This window comes from Euleptes europaea, chromosome 16 (assembly GCF_029931775.1).
Source record: "Euleptes europaea isolate rEulEur1 chromosome 16, rEulEur1.hap1, whole genome shotgun sequence".
Classification (NCBI taxonomy): domain Eukaryota; kingdom Metazoa; phylum Chordata; class Lepidosauria; order Squamata; family Sphaerodactylidae; genus Euleptes; species Euleptes europaea.
The window spans coordinates 39,611,793-39,636,757 of NC_079327.1; the positions used below are offsets into that span (position 1 = coordinate 39,611,793).

The window sequence follows — 24,965 nt, forward strand, 5'->3', positions numbered from 1 at the left end:
AGCCCGTGAGATGTCAAGTCAGAAAGTCATACACTATCTATGATAAAGGCAGAAGGCATCTTGTGTCAGAGATGAATACCTGGGAATGATAATACAGCAGTGCAGTACCATTTAGAGTTAAAGGAAATGAAAATCCAGTATACGGGTTGGGGAAGAGATGATTGTGTGCAGAGCAACTCTGGTCAAGTATCTTTGGTTACCATCTTTAACTTAGTTTCTAAAGACAAAGTATAAACCATTCCTCAATTATTCATAACTTGATTCAAGCTTCCCTACAGAAGATTTTTTTAAAAAAACTTTGCACAGAAGTGCCAGATATCTTGCTGGGAAGCTGCATTTTTTAAAAACTAAACTCACCTGTTAAAGAGAGTGGAATGAAGAATATTAAAACTTTATTATCATAGAACAGTAAACTGATCCAACTTTTCCAAGGCAACTCACCTACAGTATGGTCGATATGATTTCTTTCTAGCTTTCCACAGCATCCATCCTTTTCTGTGATGCAACAAGGTTAACCAGCAAAAATAGTGTATTTCCTTAAAATCTACTGCAAGGTCAGAAGTTTTAAAGAGATTGATTCATCCAGATTTTCCCATCTACTTTATTAATCAAAACCAAACAAGGACTCTTGCTGCCCATTATCCAGCTTCCATGTTTTCCCTTTGCAACATAGCTAAGCAATTGCTTTCTTAACTCAATTTCTTCTTCTACAGCAGCTAGTGAAGGACGAATGAACTTTTTTCCCCCCTCAGAAAAAAAAGCCTAACCAAAAACGGCAGGCTTTCAATTGGGAAGCGACACGTTTTTGACATACTCAGATACCAAGAACTACAAAACTGGCCTCTTTGCTCAATTTACCAAGTTTTGTGTAATTCTTCCAATATGTCTCTGTGTTGCAATATCGTGAAAGCTAACACAAAAATAAGAAAGAACGGGGGGGGGGGATATTTCTTTAGAAAACAAACCCAACGGTTTCCTATCAATGAATGCCTCAACATGCACCTGTGTAACCTGTAAAAGAAAATCTGTCAGGCCATACGGTCATCGGTAATCTCTGTATGACACCATGTCCTCGTCAAAATGAAACATTAAGAAAAAGCCTCATGTCTTTGTTTACCACTAGTAATTAAGAAGAAAGTCCTCCGTTTGGTCTGGGAGGGAACAGAGGTGGTATGATTAATGTTTATACACATAGATCACAACTGAAAGCACGATCTTTCTAAAAGCTCTTCTCAAACTGAAAACATCGATAAAAGCTTCTTTTTTTTAAACTCACAGCTATGTACATTTTTTTTTTACAAAGTTTCTTAAATATAGTTCAGGCTTGGCAAGTCATCTCTTTGCTCAGAACTATACCTATTTACTGCATAGTCAGTCCTATTTTGTTTAATAATAAAATCTGATTTCCCCCATTCTGGATTACAGCTTCGTATAATGGGTAAAAGCCCATGGTGGTGTCTTTTTTTGTATAACAAGGGCCATTCATGGTATGGCACATATAGAACATTTATTTTTAAAATTTTATTTATTAAAAAACTGTACAGTCACTGGCTCTGTGTTCCAGAAGTGTCTGCTTCTGTTCGTTACACTCAATACATATCCTTCCTAAGTGACTTTCTTCAGGCCTCAACTCTTAACTTTCAATCGAAGTGGTTGAGATATTAAAGCAGTATCCTAATAGCAATGTACATATTTCACATTTCACAGGGTTTGAAGCTGATCTTTTATAATATCAGAATTCCTATGGAAAGGATCAGTAAGAAAATTATGTCTGCCTTTCTCTTTCACCTTTTTTTTCCTTTTTGACAAGTTGTGTGATGAAGAATATGATTTTTTATATTTTTTCCTTTTTCTTATTTTTTAATCTTCCAGGTGGTTTGGGGTGGGGCAAATGACAGAGCTATACCCTAGTGGTGGAATGTCCGTGGGGCAAATTAGTACTATTTTGTCCTCCACTGAAAGTGTTGAAAGTATGCAAAGGCTGCATTCCTGTTAATGTATTTGGAATCATGGTTATGGTGTTGGGTGTCATGAGTGGAATGTCATCTGGTGATCTTCTAAGAGTGAGGGTGTAATCAGGCGGGCAGGTGAGTCTCAGGGTGTCATGTGCCTGTAGAGACTCACACTCATGGTCATGCTCCAGTTGTTTCATCTGCAGTGACATAATCTCTTCATTTTGTATATGGGCGATATCATTGGTTGTGTTCCGTTGAGGACTAGGACGCCTGTGCGTCTCATGGCGCCGCTTGTCTTTCTTGTAATACAATGCTGCAAATGCCAAAATATTGAGGAACAGCAAGGATGCCCCGACTGCAATTGTGACGCTCAGCTCCGTAGAATAATCTCGCTTGTTTTCTATCAGGACACTTGTATCCTCCGAGGACGTTTTCTGTGTATCCTTTGAATGTTTTGGATTGTTGCTTGGAGTCATTAACGGACGCTTTGTGGCAAACTTGCCAGGAGACCGCCTGGTGACATATGGAAATGATGTCATATCTGGAGGTGGCACCTTCGTTGTGGTGGAGACGTACTGAAATATTTCATTCAGATTGTGCAAATGTGGTACAAGTTCTAGCCAAAAAGCAACTTTTGTTGCTCGATAATGATCCCGGACCCTGGGTTTCAAGCCAATGTGTAAATAAAGCTGGTCTTTTGGATTATACTTTGACCAGGCCACTTCTTCAAAACGATTGGGTTTCGTATGGATAAACTTTGTATCCTGGGGAACTGGCTGGTTTGGATCCCTAAAAGTATACAAACAATACAAATATTATAAGCATGTAAAAACTTGCACGAGAATTAGCTGTTGCTCAGACTTAACACAGGTTCTAATATTTGTTGAATAAACAGGTTTATAAACTTAACACAGGTTCTAATATTTGTCTAATAAACCTGCGTCCACTTACAAATCCATCATTACAAATCCATCAGGGTGACATACGATTACTTTGTGTGCTCTGAACAGGCGCTTCAGCCAAACCCTCATATGATATTAGGTGGGGAACAGGGGGCAATACAAATGGAATACTGAGTCTTTCTGTATGCTCCAAGAACAGCTACATATTTTTCCTTAAAGAATGACAAACATGTCTGTGAATATATTTGTTACACTGCAGGAACTGTGCTCAGCATTCTGGCTTCCGCTACGAGTTTTTCATCGGGTTCCCTTTGATGGATTAGTGCCTTTTGAATATTATTTTGCCAAAGTGCAGAATACATTACACTAAATTACATAGAGCTTTCTAATTTTTATTCCCATACATGTTAAGTTTATTTCTTTTAGAAACTGGAGCTCCGGTATGCCTTTTTTGCTCAGTTCCAAGAATTGTCTAAACCAGCATAACAATTTTCAAAGTATCCATAAGTACAATTAAATGCTCCCGAGGTTCCATCATTGTTCAGAGAGACTGCTACTTATTACTAGAGGTAAAATGATTATTTAACCTTAATAATATCCTTCTATTTGCTTGACAGAATTTGACTCTCAGTTAAAAAAATAAGTGAAATCTCCTGCTATTCAGCACAATATTAAAATCTCTGAGTACCCCAGTGCAAAGAGGATATAAGCTCATATCATTTTTTTAAACGACTTTATACAAATTTTGTGCATGAGTATAAGAAATAATTTGATCCAATATTAATTTTTTGTACTTTGGCCTTAACAAGTAGTATATATTTTAAAAGCATGATATTTGGCATTTTAAAGGAATTCAACATATACCCATGCTTATGATTTTTACTTGCAAAGTATGTCACATTATAAAGCTGTTTTAGAAACAAGGAATGGCATTTGTTTATTTATTTTGGGAATTTGTATGTTCTTGAGATGCAGGGGAAATAACATTGTCTTTGCTACAGTAAGAGGTGGATAAACGCAGAGGCTGGTGGCTACAGAGAGAAAAACACTTGGGGAGAGAACTGTGCTAAAGAGTTTTATCATGTCACTGGGTTATCCTTTTTGGTGTCTCCTTTTTCTACATAATGTGGGAAAACAGGCAACTCTGGGAGAATAACAACTGGGTGTATCATTGTAGTAACCTTTTGTTGTTGTTGTAGTTTTCCTAGCCTGTTTGTATAAATCCACTCAAAGTTTCCAGCCAATGACAGCCAAAAAAGGCAGTATTACACTGCATAGTTGATGTGGCATCTTCCATGGACACAGGAACACATGAAGCTGCCTTATACTGAATCAGACCCTTGGTCCATCAAAGTCAGTATTGCCTACTCAGACCGGCAGCGGCTCTCCAGGGCCTCAGTCTTTCACATCAACTACCTGCCTAGTCCCTTTAACTGGAGATGCTGGGGATTGTATGTGGGACTTCCTGCATGCCAAGCAGATGCTCTATATCAGGCTTGTCCAAACTGTGGCCCCTGGGCTGCATGAGGCCTAGGACCGCTATGAATGCGGCCCAACACAAGATCGTAAACTTACTTAAAACATTATGAATCAACTATTGTTAGTGTTAGTGTATTTTATGTGTGGCCCAAGACAATTCTTCTTTTTCCAATGTGGCCCAGGGAAGCCAAAAGATTGGACACAGCATCTATATGATGCTGTTTATCATAAAGAGGCGGGCATGGTGTAGTAGCTAGTGTCATGCTAGGATCTTGGGAGAACTGAGTTTGAATCCCCACTTCTACCATAGAAACTTAGTGGGTGACCTTGGGCCAGTCGCATTCTCTCAGCCTAACCTACCTCACAGCATTGTTGTGAGAAAAAGGAGGAGGGGAGAATTATTTTCTAAGCCACTGAGTCCCCACTGGGAAGTAAAGCAAGATGTAAATGAATAAATTCAAATAAATGCATTAACAAACAAGGTTTATTTTGAGGACATTAAAGAGGAGAGGAAAAATGAAAAGGAAGGGGAAATGGAGAACCAGTAATGGGATGTTTAGGACTATTTATGATTTTTTTCCCACACCTTATAGTTTAGCTTCAGTTCTGGGATGCCATATAAATTGCAATAAAAGTGTGGTCCCTTTTGCTATATCTTGTGACACCTGGTGATTTTGCAATATTGACCTTGCCTCAAAAATCTAGTTCTGGCATTAGGCCCATGATATCCTGTGTGGCTTGTGAACAGCAGGTGGCCTGTGCCATGCGGCCCTTCCAAATGATGCACTAATTGAGCAGTAATTGTACAGCAAGCTTCACTGTAACAGACATTCAGAAGTGTCCATGTGTAAAGGGTAAACTATTACTCGGGCTTCCAACTCTAGGTTAGGAGATTATTAGGGACTGTGGTCTATACTATTGTGCTTAGCTTGCTGAAACTAGGATCCTTCTATGGACATTTGCATCATTTCTTGCGTCATGTCAATGCTTACACTTTGCTTCAGTGTTGTTTTTAGACTTCTGGTTGGTTCTACAATCTTAATCCCATTGCATTGTTTACTCAGTGTCCCCACTATCAATTGTATTGACTCATTCTGTGTAATCCGCCTTGAGGCCAATTGAGAAAGGCGGACTATAAATAATGTAAATAAATATTAATAAATAAATTCCTGGAGATTTGGGGGTAGAGCTTGAGGAGGGTGGACTTGGAGAGGGGATGGAGCTCAGTGGGGTATAATGCCATCGAGTCCACTGTCCAGACCAGCCATTTCTTCTAGGGGAACTGTTCTCTATACTCTGGGAATCACTTCTTATTCCAGGAGATCACCTACCAGGAATTTGGCAATCCTCACTATTACATTTACTTTAACTGTGGTGTCTCCCTCATATGACTGAACCCTAATTCATTACATCGGGTCAGAAGTGAACTGTTAAACAGTAATTTGAAGCAGGAGGAGGAAGGCTGAATATTGTGGACAAGAAAAACACCCGAGGATTTGAAGCAAGGCACTCTATATCTTTCCCCATATCTGTGACACCCAGGCTATGCACAGCCAAAGTAGGAATAAGAGCGCACAAGAGTAAGATACAGAAAGTGAATAACCTGACAGATTATATTATGCCCAAAAGGCTTAAACTGTAGTCTTCTAAAGAGCTGTTCTATATCATCCATTTGTTGCAAGTGGGGCGGGACTGTATTGGAGCAGTGGGTTGGATCATGTTCAGATTCTGCTAATATATGGGTCTATCTGCTAATGGTTGGGTCTTCCATTGGGTGGGAGAGATGAGTTCTACTGGAAGAAAGCTCCCTATTCCAGAAGAAAGCAGACTGGGATCAAAGGATTGGGATCATAGTGATGCAGATAAATTTCTTCTCGGAATACTAAAAGATAATCTGAAGATTTATGTTTTTCCACCTGACAATTACACGTAGAGCTGTTTGCCAGTATCCCTGAACAACAAATAAAAATACTATGGTTAAGAGACTCTAATTTGTTTTCCCCATCCCTACAGAACCGGTGGAATTTCAAGGTTACTGGGTTGTATTTCTTACTGTTTCTTGTCAAATCAGAGGAAATCCAAATGGGAAATTTTTTTTATAGTTGGTCTCATTTCTACTTAGTAATCATATTATCAGTTGGGTGCATAGTAAAATGATTAATGACCTTTCCTAAATATTTGTGCTGTCTATAGGATATATGGTGTAAATCCAGACCCAGGAGACTACAATTTTATGTATACCCTGCTGAAATTAGCTCTTGAGCAGGCAGTCTGTGAAAGCTGCTTGAAATTATGAGTAATACTGACAGATGGCTTTGTGAGGGAACTTTTATAATCCTTAGATAAATGCTGAAGTCTAATTTAATGCTCTCCAGCAATGATAATGGTGGTGGTGGTGGTGGTGGCGGCAGTAGTAGTAGTAGTAGTAGCATTGTAATATAAACAATAAGCAGATAGAGAACTTGACATCCCGAGAATGGTTTTCCTCATATTTGAAACACCTACATATTTCATTTTCAAGCCCTAATTATTAACTTTGATAAACACTTTCATTATGATGTAAAAATCCCTGTTTCATAGCCCAGTTAAAAGTCCATGCAATGCAGACCACCCACTCTAGGACTATTTCTCATTTTCAAATCACATTCACTGAGCTGGTGGAGGAGGGAGCAGGATTGCATCCATTGACTCTACCTTGGTTGCTGACAGTTCAATGGAAGGTGTGAATGGAGACCACATGCATACAGTTCTGTGCACGAAGGCTTCTGCATGGTTGGGAAAGTTGCAAAAGGCCAGATCCACATGTAATATGCACATGGACCTTTGCCCACACCTTCTGTTTAACGTGTAGAGCATCAGGGTGAGTCAGCATGTATAATCATGGTCTCTCCTCCAGACATTCAGTGAACATGAAGATGTAAGCAGGTACAATCATTTGACCATTCCAGTACTAAAACGTTGCCATTATCAAATAATTATTAAATAACACTGCTTAGTTGGTGTCATACACAGAGGGCGCACAACAGTGTACTTGTTCAGCCAAGCTTTAAATCCAAAAATCCAAGATTATTGGTTAATTATACTCTAGTTTCACTATTGCGATACAGAGGTCATGGGTTGGAGACCAGAGACCAAGCCAGTGAACAGAACACTGCATGAGCAGAAGGAGCGTGGGCCTTCCCTCACATGCTGCTACTCTTGAACTAAGCTGTTTGGCCCATTATGGAAGACAAAGTGGCACCATGTAGCTCCCTCCAGACCATTTTTGTTGGGGTGACAGAAGGGCGAAGCTCCTTCTGCACAGGCACTATGGTCTCAATCCCCAGTGGAACAACAGGAAAGCAACATATGAACCCTACCCTGTGTACTCCATCTTGTGGAAATAAACCCTAAGTGTCAATCACAAAAACTATTTAAAAAAATACCTGCAAGTGATTGGAAAACCCTAGTCAGCTTTCCTTTCCCCCTTTCCACTTCTCTTTTCTCAGGCTCAGGAATTTTGCCAGGCTTCGTTAATGTTCTATTTGAAAATGTAATTTGAGAAACCCTCTTCTAGGCCAAATAATTCCATTCCATCCAGGTATAGAAAAGGAGTTTGTTTTTTAAACAGATGGAAATAGGAATAGGATTAAGTGCACAAGTGAGTGTTATGTTTCTTTTTGGAGGGATGCTCTGCTCCCCAGTTTATCCTACCTTTTGTTATATCCCTCTCTGCGATATCTTCTTTGCTTTAAACAATTGTCTTGTCTAAGTGAATACAGGATATAATTTCAGTAAGCCTCTTACAGTACAATCCAAAGGATACTTTCCCAGGAGTAAGACTAGGGTTGCCAGGTCCCTCTTCTCAACCGGCGGGAGATTTTGGGGGTGGAGCCTGAAGAGGGCGGGGTTTGAGAGGGGAGGGGCTTCAATGCCATAGAGTTCAACTGCCAAAGCGGCCATTTTTTCTCCAGGTGATCTGATCTCTATCGGCTGGAGAAAAAATGCTACTACCTGTCAGTTGGCAACCCTAAGTAAGACCCATTGAGTAGACTTGAGGAGGATTCTGAGGAGGCCTCAGGCCTGCTTAGGATTGCTCTCTCAGCTTTCTGAGAACTGACTATAACCCTGAACTGGTCAGGGCACTACAGATATCCAAATCCCCCAGTATTGCTGTATACTGTTCTCTGCACTGCAGTAGAACTGCAGCTCTGAAAGCACAGTTCTGCCATTAAATGTTCATTGGAAAGATTTATGGGCCCTTAGTGTGCCATGAGAACATTTATTTTAATTCAATACCAAGATGTGGGGAAAAAATCAAATTGCAAAAACAAAACCCGAACAGTAACAAACACCAGGTGCTATTTAGAGGGGAAAGTACTGCAGTGTTCCTTAAGAAAATATTACAGAATAGCTTTTCTCAGCTTGTTAATAAGCATCTGATCTTTGTTTCTAACACTGCCATCCTAAAGAAAGTCACACCCAAGTCAATTGAAGTTAATGGGTTTAGAAGGTGTAACTCTGTCTGGGGTAGCACTCTCATTGTACTTTTTTCTTACTTCTGTTTGCATACATACACACACATTATATTTTCTTCTTAATTTTGTAAATCAGCTTAATCATTTTTATTTCAGTCACCAGCCTTGGTTGAGGAAGGGCTCTTCTGTTATCCTTTCTTCCACTTTGTCTTGAACTGGACAGTTTTATGCAAGAGGAACCATAGATACATTCCATTTACAGTAACTATACGCAGCATGTTTTACAGGCTTAGCCTGAGACCAATTGCTTCCAAGAACATTCATGCCTAAATAACGGCACTGTTTTTATGTATGCACCGTTTTATAGTATCATTCTTCACATTGGCTATTGAAAAAAAGCATTGGGGGGGAAGCTCTACAGAATAGGAAAAATGGTTTCTAGGTAACAAAATAATGGCTATTTACGCTAACAAAGAAATTTTAGCCGTTGGTCTCTGCATACAATTTAACCATACTGGAAAAGACGCAGCAGGGCAGGTTGACTCTACTCTACAACTTGTACTGGTTATATTGGATTCTTGGTAATTGTACTTTTGTGATGGTACTGAAAATTCTCTGTTAAAGCTCACTAGCCCACCCCCATAAATATAATTCCCAGAATTTCATGGGAAGAATAAGTATCAAAGCACTTTGCTATGTAAATATGTGCCAATAATCATCAAGTGCCTCTGTGGGGCAAGTGGCCATTTTTCTTTCTGCATTAGGTTTATGAACACTTCAGTACAATGCAAGAAGCCACTGTGTGTGTTTTTCCCCCTCACAGAAAGCAGGAAGCCAAAAGCCATTTTCCTATTTGTAGTTACTGAAAACCAAGATGGTACAGCACAAGGAACAGAATGGCCAGACTGGGAGGATTTTGCAAGACAGCAGAAGAGGACTCTGCATCATGGCATCTCTGTGGTTGTACCAGTATGCAGGCAGTGGTGGATCTACTATGAAACTAATGAAGCTTAAGCTTCAGGGCCCCGAATCCCAGAGGGGCCCTGAAACAACCTTTTTTTTTAATGGTGAATTTTTCAACAAAATCGATGGAGTTTTTTTAAAAAGTGTTTGCTATTAAAATAAACCAATAGGTTGAAGTGATTAATAATACCTATTTCATATGGCCTCAAAATTACAAAATGTAATTGGTCAAATTTCAAAATTTTCTCAGAGGCTTGCAGCGCCTGAATCCCCAGCTGTATGGGCTCGCTGAGCTTGCCAGAATCTGTTCATAGACATCATTTTGGCAACTGGATCCTTGAATCCTTCGTTGGTGAATGGCTTAATAGTTCTATAACTCAGCCCTTAGGCTAGAGCCAATCAGAACCATAAAAAGACATATGAATTCTCAATTCAGGCTGCACTCATCTCACTTGTGCATTTTAACACCGAACATCAGATTTTTATCTCTTTATCCTAACAAGCCCCTCTGATGACCTTCTGCCTCTCTATTAGATGAACCAATACATCTGCCATAGAACATCTCAACTGAAAAAGATAACAGTGCTTACCCAGACCTCGTTGCTGGTGGGAAGGGGCTCACTGTATGGCCCATTTTCAAGGACTCCACCCCATCACCCCGTTTTCCACCATTTGGGCCTCAAGGTTCTTGCAAGGGCAGCAAGGCCCTTTGGACCTTGTTGGATGTCGCCCTATGGTTGCAGGTTGCAAAGGCGGGGGCATAACAGTTCAAGCTTCAGGGTCCAAAAATATAGGTCCACCCCTGTATGCAGGTGACATTTCTAAAAGCCTTTAATCTGGTTTTGTATAACCGTACTCTGCAAACATTGTGCAAACCTTTCAGTGAAGCAACTATAGCCCCAAACTGGCATTTCCCTTTTGTCCCAAATTCTCAACCTTATACCATAGAATAATTGTACATACAAGAAGCAGTTATTTGGCAAAACCTACCCCGTTTTGGCGAAGTTTGTCCAATATGTCATAACAACCGCACTGAGCATGACATCATTCTTTGAGAAGTTGCAGTTAAACAATTCAGTGGGACCAATCATAGGGATGCCAAACACATACGGTACTTCATCCCCATGTGCTGAATCAGCCCAGTTGGGCTTCATTTCACTCTGGCAATGGTGATAGAACGCATAGAAATATGTGGGGGAGCCATATTGTGCATGCAGGTCAGCTGTGGCAACGGCTGGTGCAACCCATTGATGGTCAGTAAACAATGCTACCAGAGTCTTTCTGCGTGTTTCCGGATTCTCCTTATCTGCCCAGTCTGTGTACATAAACTTAATGGTCTCTCGTAGTGTATCTTTGCCTTCTGGATAACCGTACAGATTGTCCACAAAATTGGAGACGGAAAAATCAAAATCATTCGGAGAGACACCATCATCATTATCCACAATGCCATCCACAAATTTTAAGCCTTCCCCTTGGTTTACACCTAGCATTATGTCATAGTTGAGAAATTCTCCCTGCTCCATAAGAATCTGAGGGTCATCTGGAATTACATCCCCATCAATCACAGGCCCAAAGGCAATGTGGTACGTTGCTGGAGTGATAGTCTGTTGAATGAGTTCTTTGTAGTTCTTGTTCCGAAAGCATTCCACCAAGTCTGTAGTATCCAACATGTTGCAGCCCACTTTTTCTGCCAAAATGGCAGTATATTTGGCAGGTTGGTAGTTCACCGCCCAGCTGGACAGGGCAGTTCCACTCTGTATGATTGCCTTTTGAAACAAACCTGTAGGTGCAAATTTTGAAAAGACACATGCATTAAAATCAGCAGTATTTATCAAGCAAAATTATTCATTGTCCATTACCCAGAAGAAGCCTACTGCAGCAAAAAGCAAATTGAATTCTAGATTGTGTTGTTCTTAGATTTAGTTGGCAACTGTAAATTTAGTTGGCTTCCCTCCTCCCTTTTTTTTAAAGCTTAATGCAAGCGTGGTGTAGTGGTTAAGAGCAGTAGCTTGGAGCGGTGGACTTTCATCTGGAGAACTGGGTTTGATTCCCCACTCCTCCACATGAGCGGGGGAGGCTAATCTGGTAAACTGGATTTGTTTCCTCACTCCTACACACAAAGGCAGCTCGGTAACCTTGGGCAAGTTACAGATCTGTTAGAGCTCTCTCAGCCCAACCTACCTCACAGGGTGTCTGTTGTGGGGAGGGGAAGGGAAGGTGGTTGTAAACCGGTTTGAGTCTCCCTTTAAGTGGTAGAGAAAGTCGGCATAAAAAAACCCAACTCTTCTTCTTCTTATCTACTTGAATTCTTTCTGATTTGAACTGGTTATACATACAAAGTATTAAGGCCATTGTATGGATGTCAAAAGGCCAAATTGTTTCACAATCATTTCCAGATTTTCATATAGATTAAAGTCACAACCAAATTCCTGCACAAAATCCCTGTGTAGATGCATAAGATCTGCAATTTGCATATACTTCTAAAAAACCTTAAAACTCCACAAACATGTTATATAAAGATGTTTTGAAAAGGTAATATGGGATGGTCTAAAAACTGTGATAAAATGGAACAAAAGTTGTCATAAGGCATCTCTTTCACATGTGTAAGTGTCTCTGTTCAATTGAATTGTGACCTAGGACTTTATAGGAATGTCAGCCACATGCAATCATCTTCTCTTGATGGGAATGACTTGCACAAATAAGCTCCTTGCCAGCAAAAAGGTCACAGGAAAATTATACATTTTCTCCTGTCTCACAGAAGCCATGCATCATGTAATTTAGAAAAGTGTGCTAGACTAAAATCAATTTAATAGGCTCGTCTTTTATTCTGCAACACTATTTCCCATTCCTTACAGAGGTGTGTCTTCACCTTATCATTGAGGGGTTGGAGCAATTAGAACATATCTGCATTCTTCTAAAGAAGCTAGGAATATGGGGTCACGGATTCAGTGGCACAGTGCAATTTTCTTTGCCATGCTCCAGTGATGCACAGCAACCAGAAGCTGTTTTAGAGCTGCTCTGCATCACTAGAGCATAGCAGAGCAGCTGGAAAATGTTTTTGAATCTATCCCAGATGGACTTACTTTTCAGGTGCGAAAAATAGATTCCATTAAAAAGTACCGAGTTTAGAATGCTTTGAATGGATGTGCAGATCTTGCTTAGCTAGAGGGTTTGTGTGATATCAAATCTTGATACAAAGTATAAAAATGTTTTAATTGTATAAAAAAAATCAATTGTATTTTAAGAATAACTGATTTAAGTTAGACAGAGAATGGACAGAGACACTGTGGAAGAAAAAAGTCATATTTTCTAAAGGATGTCTGTCCTCATTGGTCCTGTAGGTTGCAATTTACTTTGAAACACTTTTTTTTTTCCAAATCACTTATGCATAGGTAGGAAGATGGATACCTTCTGAGTAGTGAGACAGTGTCAGCAGACTAACACATGATGCACCTGCCCCTGATCCAAAAATAGTAACTCTTTTTGGGTCTCCTCCAAAAGAGCCAATATTTTCTTCAATCCATCGTAAAGCTTGGATTTGGTCAAGCAATCCATAATTGCCTTTTGCAGCTTGGTCTCCAGTGCTTAGAAAACCTACGAGGCAAAAAACAGGGGGGGAAAGAGAGGATAATTTTAGCTCAACAGTCACAGAATTAGCTATAGGGCATGCACACACAACACATATATCCTTCTTTCCTCCTTCCAGTTTTGAAAGGTCATGGTCCGAGTTAAATGTGTTCAAAGCAATCTTTAAAAACAGAGTCATTTCCCCCAAATAAGCAGAAGGCTGCGTAATCTTTTCCAGATAATTCTACACTTATAAAACAAAACAGATTCGTGTTTTTTTCTTTCATTTCTGGGTTTGTTTGTTTTTTTGTTTTGGAAAATGTGTTAATGCTTACTGGATATCAACAGATTATTTATAAATTCCTCATATGGAATTTTTGTACTGTCCACTCACTGCACAAAAGGAAAATTAAGACACCAATTTTACAGAGAAGAGAGAATTGCCATTTTCACAGACATCCCAATTGCTTTTCCAAACATTTCTTACCAGCAGTAAATACATGACATTTTAGGCACACATATGAGTAAGTATAGCCATAAGAAGTAATGTGTAAAACAGTCAAACACATGTTCATAAATAGGCATCATACCTTTGTAGGAGGGAGGATTGCATGCCCCACCCTCCTCCAACTCATAGGCTGTCCTCCCCAACTTCCCGTGGTCTCCATAGTTACATGGAAGGGGGTTTCGTATCACACCGCCCCTGGGGTTTTGTTGAGTGTGGAATTAGGCATCCCTACATAGCCTCACACCTAGGGTTGCCAGGCCACTGGGATTAGCAAGCAATTGCCCGCCAATCCATCGGGTGTCTCAGGAGCAGGGATCATGTGCCAACACGATTACTTTACTTCTGGTTTACACCAGAAGCAGCACATCGCAATGGGCCACTTTATCACTCAACCCTCCCATACAGCTCCTACCGGAGGAGAGGGGGGACCTGGCAACCCTACTCACACCCCACAAGCCATGATGGGATGGGGAGCTGCACACCCTCCCTCATCAGTGTGAGGACAAAATCTGCTCACCAGCCTGAACACAGAGGGTTTGTGTATCATAAGGAATTGGGGCAGCTCCCCACCCCACCTCCCTCTTCTTAGGGCTGGGTTGCGCACATAGTCAGCAGGTCCGATGGTCTCATCTGACTGTGGAGGGAGGTGCAGCACACACCCAAACAGCTACCAGTTGGCGATAGAGCCACCTGGACCCCACAACCTTCCAATGTTTCACAGAAGAAAATATGGACATGTTAGTAAAATCCCACTTCTTATATCAAGGATCACTGCCTAAACAATATTCCTCAGCTACTGCATGGATGGCCCAGGCTAGCCTGATCTCGTCAGATCTCAGAAGCTAAGCAGGGTCAGCCCTGGTTAGTATTTGGATGGGAGACCACCAAGGACGTCCAGGGTTGCTATACAGAGGAAGGCACTGGCAAACCACCTCTGTTAGTCTCTTGCCTTGAAAACCCCATGAGTCGGGTGCGACTTGACGGCACTTTACACACACACTGCATATTGCTGTTTAATGCATGTTATATTTCCATAGTTTGTAATAACCAATTGACTTAAACAGCCAGAGAGGTATTTGTCCATGTTAAAGATATGGCAAAACAACTACAACAACAACGAATTGTCATAAAATTGGTTATAAACCATGCAAAATTCACTTCAGCAGGTTCTAGGGATGTCAATCTCCAGCCAGGCCAGGTTCTTCCAGAATTACAACTGAAGTCCAGGCTACAAAAGAGTTTTCCTGAAGGAAATGGCAGCTTTGGAGGGTAGACATTATAGCATCACATATCCGCTGACCTCCCTACCCCAACTTTTACTTTCTTGAAGCACAGCCCCCAAATCTCCAGGAATTTCACAGTGCTCCAGTCACCAGTGGGCAATGGAGCAGGGTTGTGAATGATCTCCTGCTACCATAAGGAAGCTGATAACCCTACTGTACCCCTCCCCCACCCTTTCCTATTTCCTGGCAACTCCCATACCCTCTCCCCATTTCCTATTTCCTTCTCTTCTGGCCTCCCATGAGCTGAACTATCTTTACCTGGTCTCCTGTCTACAGATTTTCCTCCTTCCCTCCCCCTAGCACTAACTCTCTGAGAAAAGTTGGTTGAGTTGTGCACAGACTGAGTGGTGTGGTGGACGCCACTGGCTCCATCACCAGGACTATATGTGCAGCTGTCACCAATGGCACTATCGGTGGGCCAAGTTGTGCAGTAGCTACCACTGTCGGACCAGGCCCTGTTGCACGAAACTTGTTTTTCATTAACATCTCTATCTGACCAATTCTTTATCGTTATTATGGCTAAAGTCTTCACAAGCTAGAAGTGGTCCAGGTCTCCTTGGAACTCTGAGAGGTGCTGGAGGTCTGACTCTTCTGCCTAGGGTTGCCAGGTCCTTCTTTGCAACCGGCAGGAGGTTTTTGGGGTGGAGCCTGAAAAGGGTGGGGTTTGGGGAAGGAAGGGAGTTCATTGCCATAGAGTCCAACCGCCATAGCAGCCTTTTTCCCCAGGTGAACTGATCTCTTTCGGCTGGAGATCAGTTGTAATAGCAGGAGAACTCCACCTAGTACCTGCAGGCTGGCAACCCTATTTCTGCCTCCTGCTTAGTTTTTCATCAACACTGTATTAGAGCTGTTTGGTTGATTATGTTGCATATTACAGATATCTTGTATATAATAAATAGATGACCATTTTACATCCAAAGGACTTGTATCAGTTCTCTTTGCTTCAATTCCATCTGCAATTACGTATGTGCTATTATTTGCTTTGTTTTGCTGAGAGCAGCTTGTCTGAAAACTTAAATTAATGCATGTCGACTGGACAGATTGGTATTATACATAGTTCCCTATGCCCACATTACCATTTGATTCTTCTGTCTTCAAGCTTGATTTTAAGTGCACAGTCTTATCATAGTAAACTATTTAGGTGTGATGTGCTTGTAAAAATGCAAGCTAACAGATGGAAAATTCTGAATATATCTAGCTCCAACTTGGAACATTTGTATGCATGAAACCATTCTCAGTAGAAAAGGCAGCAGACATCAGTATTTGTCAACGACTGGCAGACCAAATGCAGACCAAAATGCCAATCAATACAGAGTCACTCCTACTGCAGAGGAGAATGTAAAAGCTTTTGTGTGTCGGGGATGTCTGTGTACACAAGTGCAACATATTACAGGTATGACATATTCAAGGAATCAGAGGACTAAGGTGCACAACTCTTTATAAGTAAAGATTTTTTTCCCCAGAAGTGGGTTGCATATTTATTGTCATTATTTTATTTACTTGACTTATAGTCCCTCTTTCTCCCCAATGGGGGCCAAAATGGCTTACATCACTCTCCACCATTTTATTCTCATAACAATCCTCTGAGGTAGAGTAGGATGTGAGATTGTGTCTGGCTCAAGGTCACCCAGCAAGCTTCCAAGGCAAAGTGGAGATTCAAATCTGGGTCCCCAAACCCGTGTCTGACACTTTAACACATGAATAAGAAATAAGACATAATCTGTATCGTATAAAAAATAAACTTCCAGTTCTACCTTCCAATATATATTTTTTTAAAATGTGAGATTTATTTCTTCAGTTCATTTATGCACTACCTTTTTCCCCATTGGGAACCCAAAACGGTTTGAATCATTGTCCTCTACTATATGTTATCCTCAGAACAACCCTGTGAGATAGGTCAAGATGGTGTGACTGTCCCAAAGTCACCCAGCAAACTTCTGCTGCACAGCGGGGATTCGAACCTGGGTTTCCCAGATTCTAGTCTAACACTCTAACCATTGTACCACACTGGCTTTAAGTATAAAACCGAACTCTCTGTTCATCTATCACTACTAATCCTCAGTTTGGAAAGTAAGAAAAGTGGAATAATTTTCATTTGGCAATAAGAGTTTCTTTTCTTTCTTTTCTGTTCTTTGCTTTCTTTTTTGGTATTTTGTATGGTTTAAATATATGCCATTATAATAAGACCAAATGAAAGGCCATCTATTTTACTATATTCACAATTAAAATTCTAAAGAATTAGTATGTTTCTCCATATTAAAAGCAAAGTTCAGGGATTATCTCATTGTGCGGAGCAATTAAAGACTAAATGATTACTATCTAAAAAAATTAAAACTGTGACAATCTTCAATATGGAAAAAGACAAAGCCAAGATCAGAAAAGATTTAAGCAAAGGTTTCTCTAATGGAAGATGGTGTTTTTTCCCTATGTAAATTACTGTGCAATCTAAGCATTATATTCAGTGTTTCATGGGACTTCAGGGGCCCCTTACTGAGAATGGGGCTGAAAGTCAATAGGAGGTGGCATGACCTGGCCGCTGGTGTAAATGCGTGTAATCATGCGATTACACGCATCCACTCTGGCGGCGAGGCCAGTCCTGGCGGCGGCCAAGCGCTGTGGGACCACGCCTCCCCCCTTTGCAGGCGGGGCCTCTCTGTCGCACCGTCAACGGCATGGAGAGGGCACGCAAGAGCAGGGGGGCATTCCGGGGGCCTTCCGGGGGTGCTCCCTATCCCCTTTCGGCCACTTCCGCTGGCACTGGGAATGGCGGTGCTGCACCTGCTTTTTTTTTTTGTTTAATGGTGTACGGGGATCGGCTTAGGAAGAGGTGCCACTGCACCTCTTCCCCGCCGTCCCCGTACGCCTCAGCTCAGGAATGGGCTATAACAGATTTTTACAGTGGCTTCAGCTTTTATGGACTAGTGTCTGTATCAGCATATGCATTGAACATGTGTATGTTTTTTTAATTACACTCACAACAGACAAGTTATTTAGAAGAAAAGAGCAAGAGTCCAGTAGCACCTTAAAGACTAACAAAAATATTTTCTGGCAGGGTATGAGCTTTCGTGAGCCACAGCTGTAAGTTATTTAGAAGTCCATAATCAGTGCTCCCAGCTTTTTAAAAAAATGCAATTAAGAGGACAATCTGAATGAGACCAGGGGGAGTTTAAGCCTTCTCCAGTGTGCCATTTTCCTGATCTGAAGAAGCCCTGCCGAGCTTGTATTTACCTTTTGGGGAAAACTTACAGATACATGTTTCAGGTTAGAGCAGTGGTTCCCAACCTTTTTTTTTGACCAGGGGCCACTAGGACTTTTTTGTTCGGTGCAGGGACCCCAAGGTTCAAAATAAAAATTCTGAGAATTTGAAAATAAACTTTAGTCATAACTGTTAGTTAAACATTAAACTTAGAATAATATTTGAAAATATATTTTTATAATAGAGAACTTTTAATTGAAAATATTAATTTATTATGGGTTTATAACTTTGTTTTGCGGACCTTAATTTAGTTCTCGTGGACCCCCGGTTGGGAACCAGTGGGTTATAGAGAGAAAACAGCATGAAAAAGAAAGCTCCCACACACACACACCGTGTGCTGCTATCCTTTTCAGGATTGGGGCCCGATGTAGTTTATAACTGTGTTTAAAAGAAGAAGAAGGGGGGAACCAGGAGTGAAAGTAAGCTAGTGTGGGCCAGTACAGAGAAGAAAGTGGCCAAAGTTGTACCTCCCGTTTTCTGCTTTGAGACCCCCCTCCCCAGAGAACAATATATACAGTGTATTTATTGTATGCATTACAATGTAACAGTCTGTTTCTTTCCCTGAAGTTTGTGCATCTTAGTTTAGTGTCATAGCTAAGGTTGCCAACTTGGGCTTGAGAAAATCCTGGAGATTGAGGGCGGAGCTTGGTGAGGCTGGGTTTTCAGGAGGGGAGTGATTTCTTATATAGGGTTGTCAGGTCCCTATTTGCCACCGTTTGGAGGTTTTTGGGGCAGAGCCTGCAAAGGGCGGGGTTTGGGGAAGGGAGGGACTTCAATTCCATAGAGTTCAATGAGCAAAGCGGCCATTTTCTCCAGGTGAACTGATCTCTGTTGGCTGGAGATCAGTTGTAATAGCAGGAGATCAGCTACTACCTGGAGGATGGCAACCCTATTCTAATGCCATAGAGTCCACCCTCCAAAGCAACCATTTTCTCCAGGGGAACTGATCTGTGTAGTCTGGAGATCAGTTGTCATTCCAATAGATCTCCAGGCCCCACCTAGAGGTTCAGGTTAAGTCCCGGCTAGTTAGTTCTGTTCATCAGTTAGAATTGTAGGATCTCATAAGCTCCCTTGTCCTGACAGTAGTTGCTCCCATTCCTGCATTTTCTTTCTAATAAATTGACATCTTTGCTGTTTGAAACTAAGAGCAGGAACCTGAATGAGTAACCTCTACCTGATTTGCAAGCAAAAAATGGAACATGGCAATATCAACAGGACACCCACTATGCCATCCTAGGAACACTTTCCTGGGAATAAGCCAAAAAGAACGGATTTAAGTAAGATTCTGATTAGACCTTGCACTGTTAAGTTACTTTCACCCCTGCTGGAAACTCTGATCACAGAACGCCCAACACTTTGTTGAGTTTTGCCCTTGGTCTCTATAGTGCCAAAATACTCCTGTTTGTTTTCAATGTAAAAAGAAGTTTCTATCTGTGCTATAAGTCTCTTTCAGGTGAAAGTAAAAAAAAATGGAACAGATTAGCAGCTGACCCCTCGCCCCATCTATTCTGAAAGCCTGGAAATCTCACACATTTATTAAAAGAAAAAGAGCAATGATGTCACTAGGTTACAAGACCCAATGAACTTTTTAAACAGCAGAACAATTAACATTCAGAGCTGTAACATTTCTTTTGCAAGCCAAGAAGTTGGAATGTTTCTGTGATTTGCTATTCATATCCAATATGCTAAAAGGCAACTGAGACCACCATCAATGACTATCTGATGTTTAACAAATGAAGTTTTTTTCCCCTTCAATAGTTCTTCACTGATCCTCATTAACTGCAAGAGCAAGTTTTTGTAATTTAAAAACTAATCGTTAAGGCAAAAGAGTCAGCCTCGTCTGACACCAAATGAATGAACAAAGATTTCTCCTCTTGATGAGGATATGTAGCCTTTCATGCTTTGAATACCAGATCATAATATTTGCCAAAAGCCATTTTAGAGTCAAGGTAAGGCTCATCTGTTAAAACTAATTTATACAAAACTAGAACAGTTCTGACTTGTATTAATAATTGGGGGGAAACTGAAATGTCTGGTCAAGGACTGCTAAAGACATTTCAGTATGGAAGAATAAATGGTTGTGCATAAATCTACAGGTTTTGGAAAAAAAAGGATGTAATTCTCAATTCCATGGGTAGGGGAGAATTGGTGTACATTAGGAGGAAGCTTAACCCTTTTGGTGCCCACTGATTTCCCCCTGCAAACACCCCCCCCATCATTTAAATTTAGTAGCTTTGAACTTGGACATAATCCCCTCTAGGACAAATGTATAAAATGGACTAAAGTCTTCTTTCTGGTCCATCATAGCTGACCCTGCCCAAAAATTAGGACCCAAACTGCATGCCATAGGGGGACAAGGCAACAGTGCAGGACCCTGGAATGCCTGAACACCCACCAGTTTTTCTCACATTCTATTTGCTGACTGCAAAATCAAAGCCAATTTTTACTGATCACTTTGCAGAGGGTACCTTGCACAGGGTACCTTTACCTAATGGCTTTTACAATGTGTTTTTAGTCTGTGTGTTTTTAATCTATTAGCTGCCTTTTCCACCATAATATGAGCAGAAAGGCAGGGTATAAACTTTGTAAATAAATAAACACACAAAACTAATTAGTATCTCTAATTGGCAGCTATTTGACCACCAAAACTATTGTTCATTTTATATCTTAATGCAATCTGGAGTTTGTAGTAGAATTTATAAAACTTATGATGCCAAAGTGCCGAACACACTTACTGAGAAGAGAAATCTGTAATTCAGCATGATTTAAAGCTCTTAAAGATGATTATTGGGGGGAGGGGCTGTAACAATATTTTCCCGTCCATTTCCATCTTGAGTAGAAGAACTATACTTAACAGTATAGCCTAAGGGCTGGTTCCATATCAACTCAATGTTAGGTCTGGTAAAAACCTAGCTGGTGAATCTCTTTCCAAAGTTTCTGGTTTTTGTGTGTGCCCCCCCCCCTCGCTCCCTCCCTTCATTTTAACATTTGAAGCTATGGACCCTAAACTATAGAATAGCTGGAGGCTAGAGATTGATCTGGTGTTCACTCCCTTTTCTTGTGGTATGAAATTGTTCTTCTTTCAGATGTCAGTAGTGGCTTTTGAAAATTCAGTGCAATAAGCCAGAAAGATAAGGAAAAGAAATAGAATAGCAGTAAACTGTATTAAACTGGATAAGAAAAGTTCTTCAAAGCATCCCTGTTATCAGTATTTAGAAGTGAAATACCTTACAAAGAAAATCGTGTACTATTACAATAAATCATAGTTCCTACATCTAAAAGTTGCAAACTCCGGAAGACCCTTTAGCCTGCCAAATCACAATCCTGTATCACATATTATGTTTGGGGATTGGTGATACACTATTAGGGTTGCCAACCTCCATGTACTAGCTGGAGATCTCCTGCTATTACAACTGATTTCCAGCTGATAGAGATCAGTTCACCTGGAGAAAATGGCCTCTTTGGCAATTGGACTCTATGGCATTAAAGTCCCTCCCTTCCCCAAACACTGTCCTCCTCAGGCTCTACCCAAAAATCTCCCACCAGTGGCGAAGAGGGACCTGGCAACCCTATACACTATTCTCAGTCTTCAATGGACTTACAGGTGTAACTTTGCTCAGGAACGCACTGTAAATGTCCTGGGGAACATAAGGGTGAGTGTGAGGAACATCTGCACAATAGCCTCCTTGCAACAATCAGTGCATGAGTGATTGTCATGCAAAGAACTTCAGCCTGGGCTGCATGCAACTCTCTCCTAACTATTGTCTCCTCTGGAATGGACAGAGGATCTTGACATGGCTAAATATTTGGGGAGACCTGTATTTGCAGTTTAGGGCAAGAAATGGTGTAAGGACCCTTTCAGAGAATTTCAGGGAATTATCCCGATGGAAGCTGGTTTCAGGTAGCCGGCTCAAGGTTGACTCAGCCTCCCATCCTTCCGAGGTCGGTAAAATGAGTACCCAGTTTGCTGGGGGTAAAGGGAAGGACTGGGGAAGGCACTGGCAAACCACCCCACAAAGTCTGCCTAGTAAACGTCGGGATGTGACGTCACCCCATGGGCCAGGAATGACCCGGTGCTTGCACAGGGGACTACTTTTACCTTTATACATATTGTTAGCAAATTTTCCCCATCCCTTCCCTCTGAGGTATTCTGGAATGGTGTGATTATTTCACCTTTATTTCACTGGCTGTTGAACTGTGAGTTGATATTGTGAGGCAATTTGTATTTTTCTTTGAGGCCACTAAAACACTGGAGGCAGGTTTATAAAGGAACAGTTGTTATGGTTCATTTTTTTCTCATGAAAATGGTTACTATGCTTAAAGGAGAGCAGGCACAGCATACAGATTACAGAATAATGTAACTTCAAAGCCTTGGTTGAGGGATATAGTTTTCTAGTTAATGGGTTACAGTTTCAGGGATTATTTATATATGAATTAACTCAATTGTTTTCAGAGAACCTGGAAGTCATTCCGCCCCGGATGGCAACTTTTCAGTCCGAAGTCATTCATGGACTTCACATTGAGTAAGTTGATCTCTGTCAGACCACAAAGACTTGACAAACCAGTTTAAACTAATCTCCTTCTTTCTGAAGAATATATTCAAACCTGATTAGACCCACTTATATGTCTGGATTCTAATCTGCATAGATTGCTCAAGACATACTCTTTCTCTAATTTGTCTAATCTCTACAAAAGCCAGACCACAACTGTCATTCCTAGTTTCTCTTCTTAACATTCCATCCGTTCCCTGGAAGCTGACGGGATACTTTCAGATCTGCTTGAGCCTTCTCAGGGGATTGATTTGACAGCTGCGGGCCGCACAGCCTCCTGTCCGTCATAAATGTATTTTCATCATTATTCATTCTTGCCTTATTTCATGTGGGCTGGTTCATTTGCTATCTGAGACTCTCTTCTTGCACATCACAAATTTAAAGTCTGTTACAGACACAGGTTAGGAAGAAGGAGAGGTTTTAATCAGAAAGGGTGCTAGTTAAGTGCCTTGAGTAAATAAGGTGAGATATAAACTAAGATGCCCTGACCTGGATGGCCCAGGCTAGCCTGATCTCGTCAGATCTCAGAAGATAAGCAGGGTCAGCCCTGGTTAGTATTTGAATGGGAGACCACCAAGGAATACCAGGGTTGCTGTGCAGAGGAAGGCACTGGCAAACCACCTCTGTTAGTCTCTTGCCTTGAAAACCCCCAAAAAGGGGTCGCCATAAGTCAGCTGCGACTTGACGGCACTTTACACACACACACATAAACTAAGATAGATAGATAGATAGATAGATAGATAGATAGATAGATAGATAGATAGATAGATAGATAGATAGATAGATAGACAGACAGATAGATAGATAGATAGATCTGTTAATTTCATTATTTATTTATCTATCTTCAAGTCAAATTAAAGAATAGCCCACCGACTAATTCAGCCAATATCTGGGGGGAAATATTCTTCCCGTGACCTCATTGCTAAAAGCCTTCATTCTTGATTTAAGTGTATTTGCTCCAACAAGCAAACATGGCATATTCCTAAAACTTCATTTGAATATCTGAATCAAAACAGCATTAAAACCCTAAATTGGAATATTTAAAAGTAGGATATGGGGAGGGGAAAAAAGCAATATACATTCAACACATGTTACAACTAAGCAGTAAAGTAGGCCATTGCCTCCAGAAATGACCATAGTAATCCTCTTACTATGAAAGAAAGAAATAAAGCATAAAGACACTTAATATATATTAAAAGACAGAGGCAGGATCACACTCCTAAAACAGCTGTTCAGTAATCCTGGCATATTCTCAGTCATGTTCATATTAGTACAAATGCAGGTATATCAGATTTTGTTTTCTAAAACAGCCCTAAAGGGTGTTAAAATAAGTGTGGCATGAAAAAAAAACTACCAAGCTGATAACAAAAATCTGTAATCTCTGTACCAGAGTATATGGATTCCAGTCCATATGAATTTGAATCATTTGTACCCTAGGTTCATAGCAGCTAACAACACCAATTGGATTTATGTAATATATTAAAAATAAAAATGAATTAAAATGCTTGAACACTTAATTAAAACTCCCACCTATTCACACACACACACACACACACATTTTAATCACCCTATATCAATCTAAAAATAAATGCCAGACACCTACATATAGCAGGGTCGAGATCAGCTTCAATAAAAGTCTTCCTTTAAGAGCCAAGTTTTACTGGCCTGTGCAGGCCAGGAGGGCTGGGATTTGATACATTTCTGCAGGATGCTGTTCCACAACTGTGAAGCTGCCACAGAAAACTGTGCTTAAATTGAGACCCAGTCATAGAGTGAGGCAGAGCAGATGATTAAGACTGTTGGTCAGTGAGCCCACAGGTGTATCCCATGGATGCAGTCTCTTAGATAAGTGGATGCAAAATATTTTAAAGGTAATAATCAGCATTTTGATTTAAAAGGGGGGGAAAAGTAGCTACTGTATATGGTTCAGAATTTGCCACTCTAGTGAGCAGATACGTAGCTATGTTCTATAAAAGCAGGAGTTTCTGAAGTCTCCAAGGTCAGCCCCAAGAGCACATTGTAATAGTAGAACCTTAAGGTTGTGG

General features: G+C 40.8%; 1 protein-coding gene across 2 annotated transcripts in view; it reads right to left on the reverse strand.

The window, feature by feature from the left end:
- Positions 1–967: 967 nt before the first annotated feature.
- Positions 968–24,965, reverse strand: part of NLGN4X (neuroligin 4 X-linked) — a 162,777-nt gene continuing 138,779 nt past the window's right edge. For both annotated transcript variants that reach the window (XM_056861734.1, XM_056861733.1), the window contains 3 exons: positions 13,165–13,350; positions 10,747–11,536; positions 968–2,744 (listed from right to left, as the gene is read on the reverse strand). In XM_056861734.1, the coding sequence (XP_056717712.1) occupies positions 1,901–2,744; positions 10,747–11,536; positions 13,165–13,350 (1,820 nt within the window). In that variant the 3' untranslated portion in view covers positions 968–1,900. The remainder of the gene's footprint in view (positions 2,745–10,746; positions 11,537–13,164; positions 13,351–24,965) is intronic.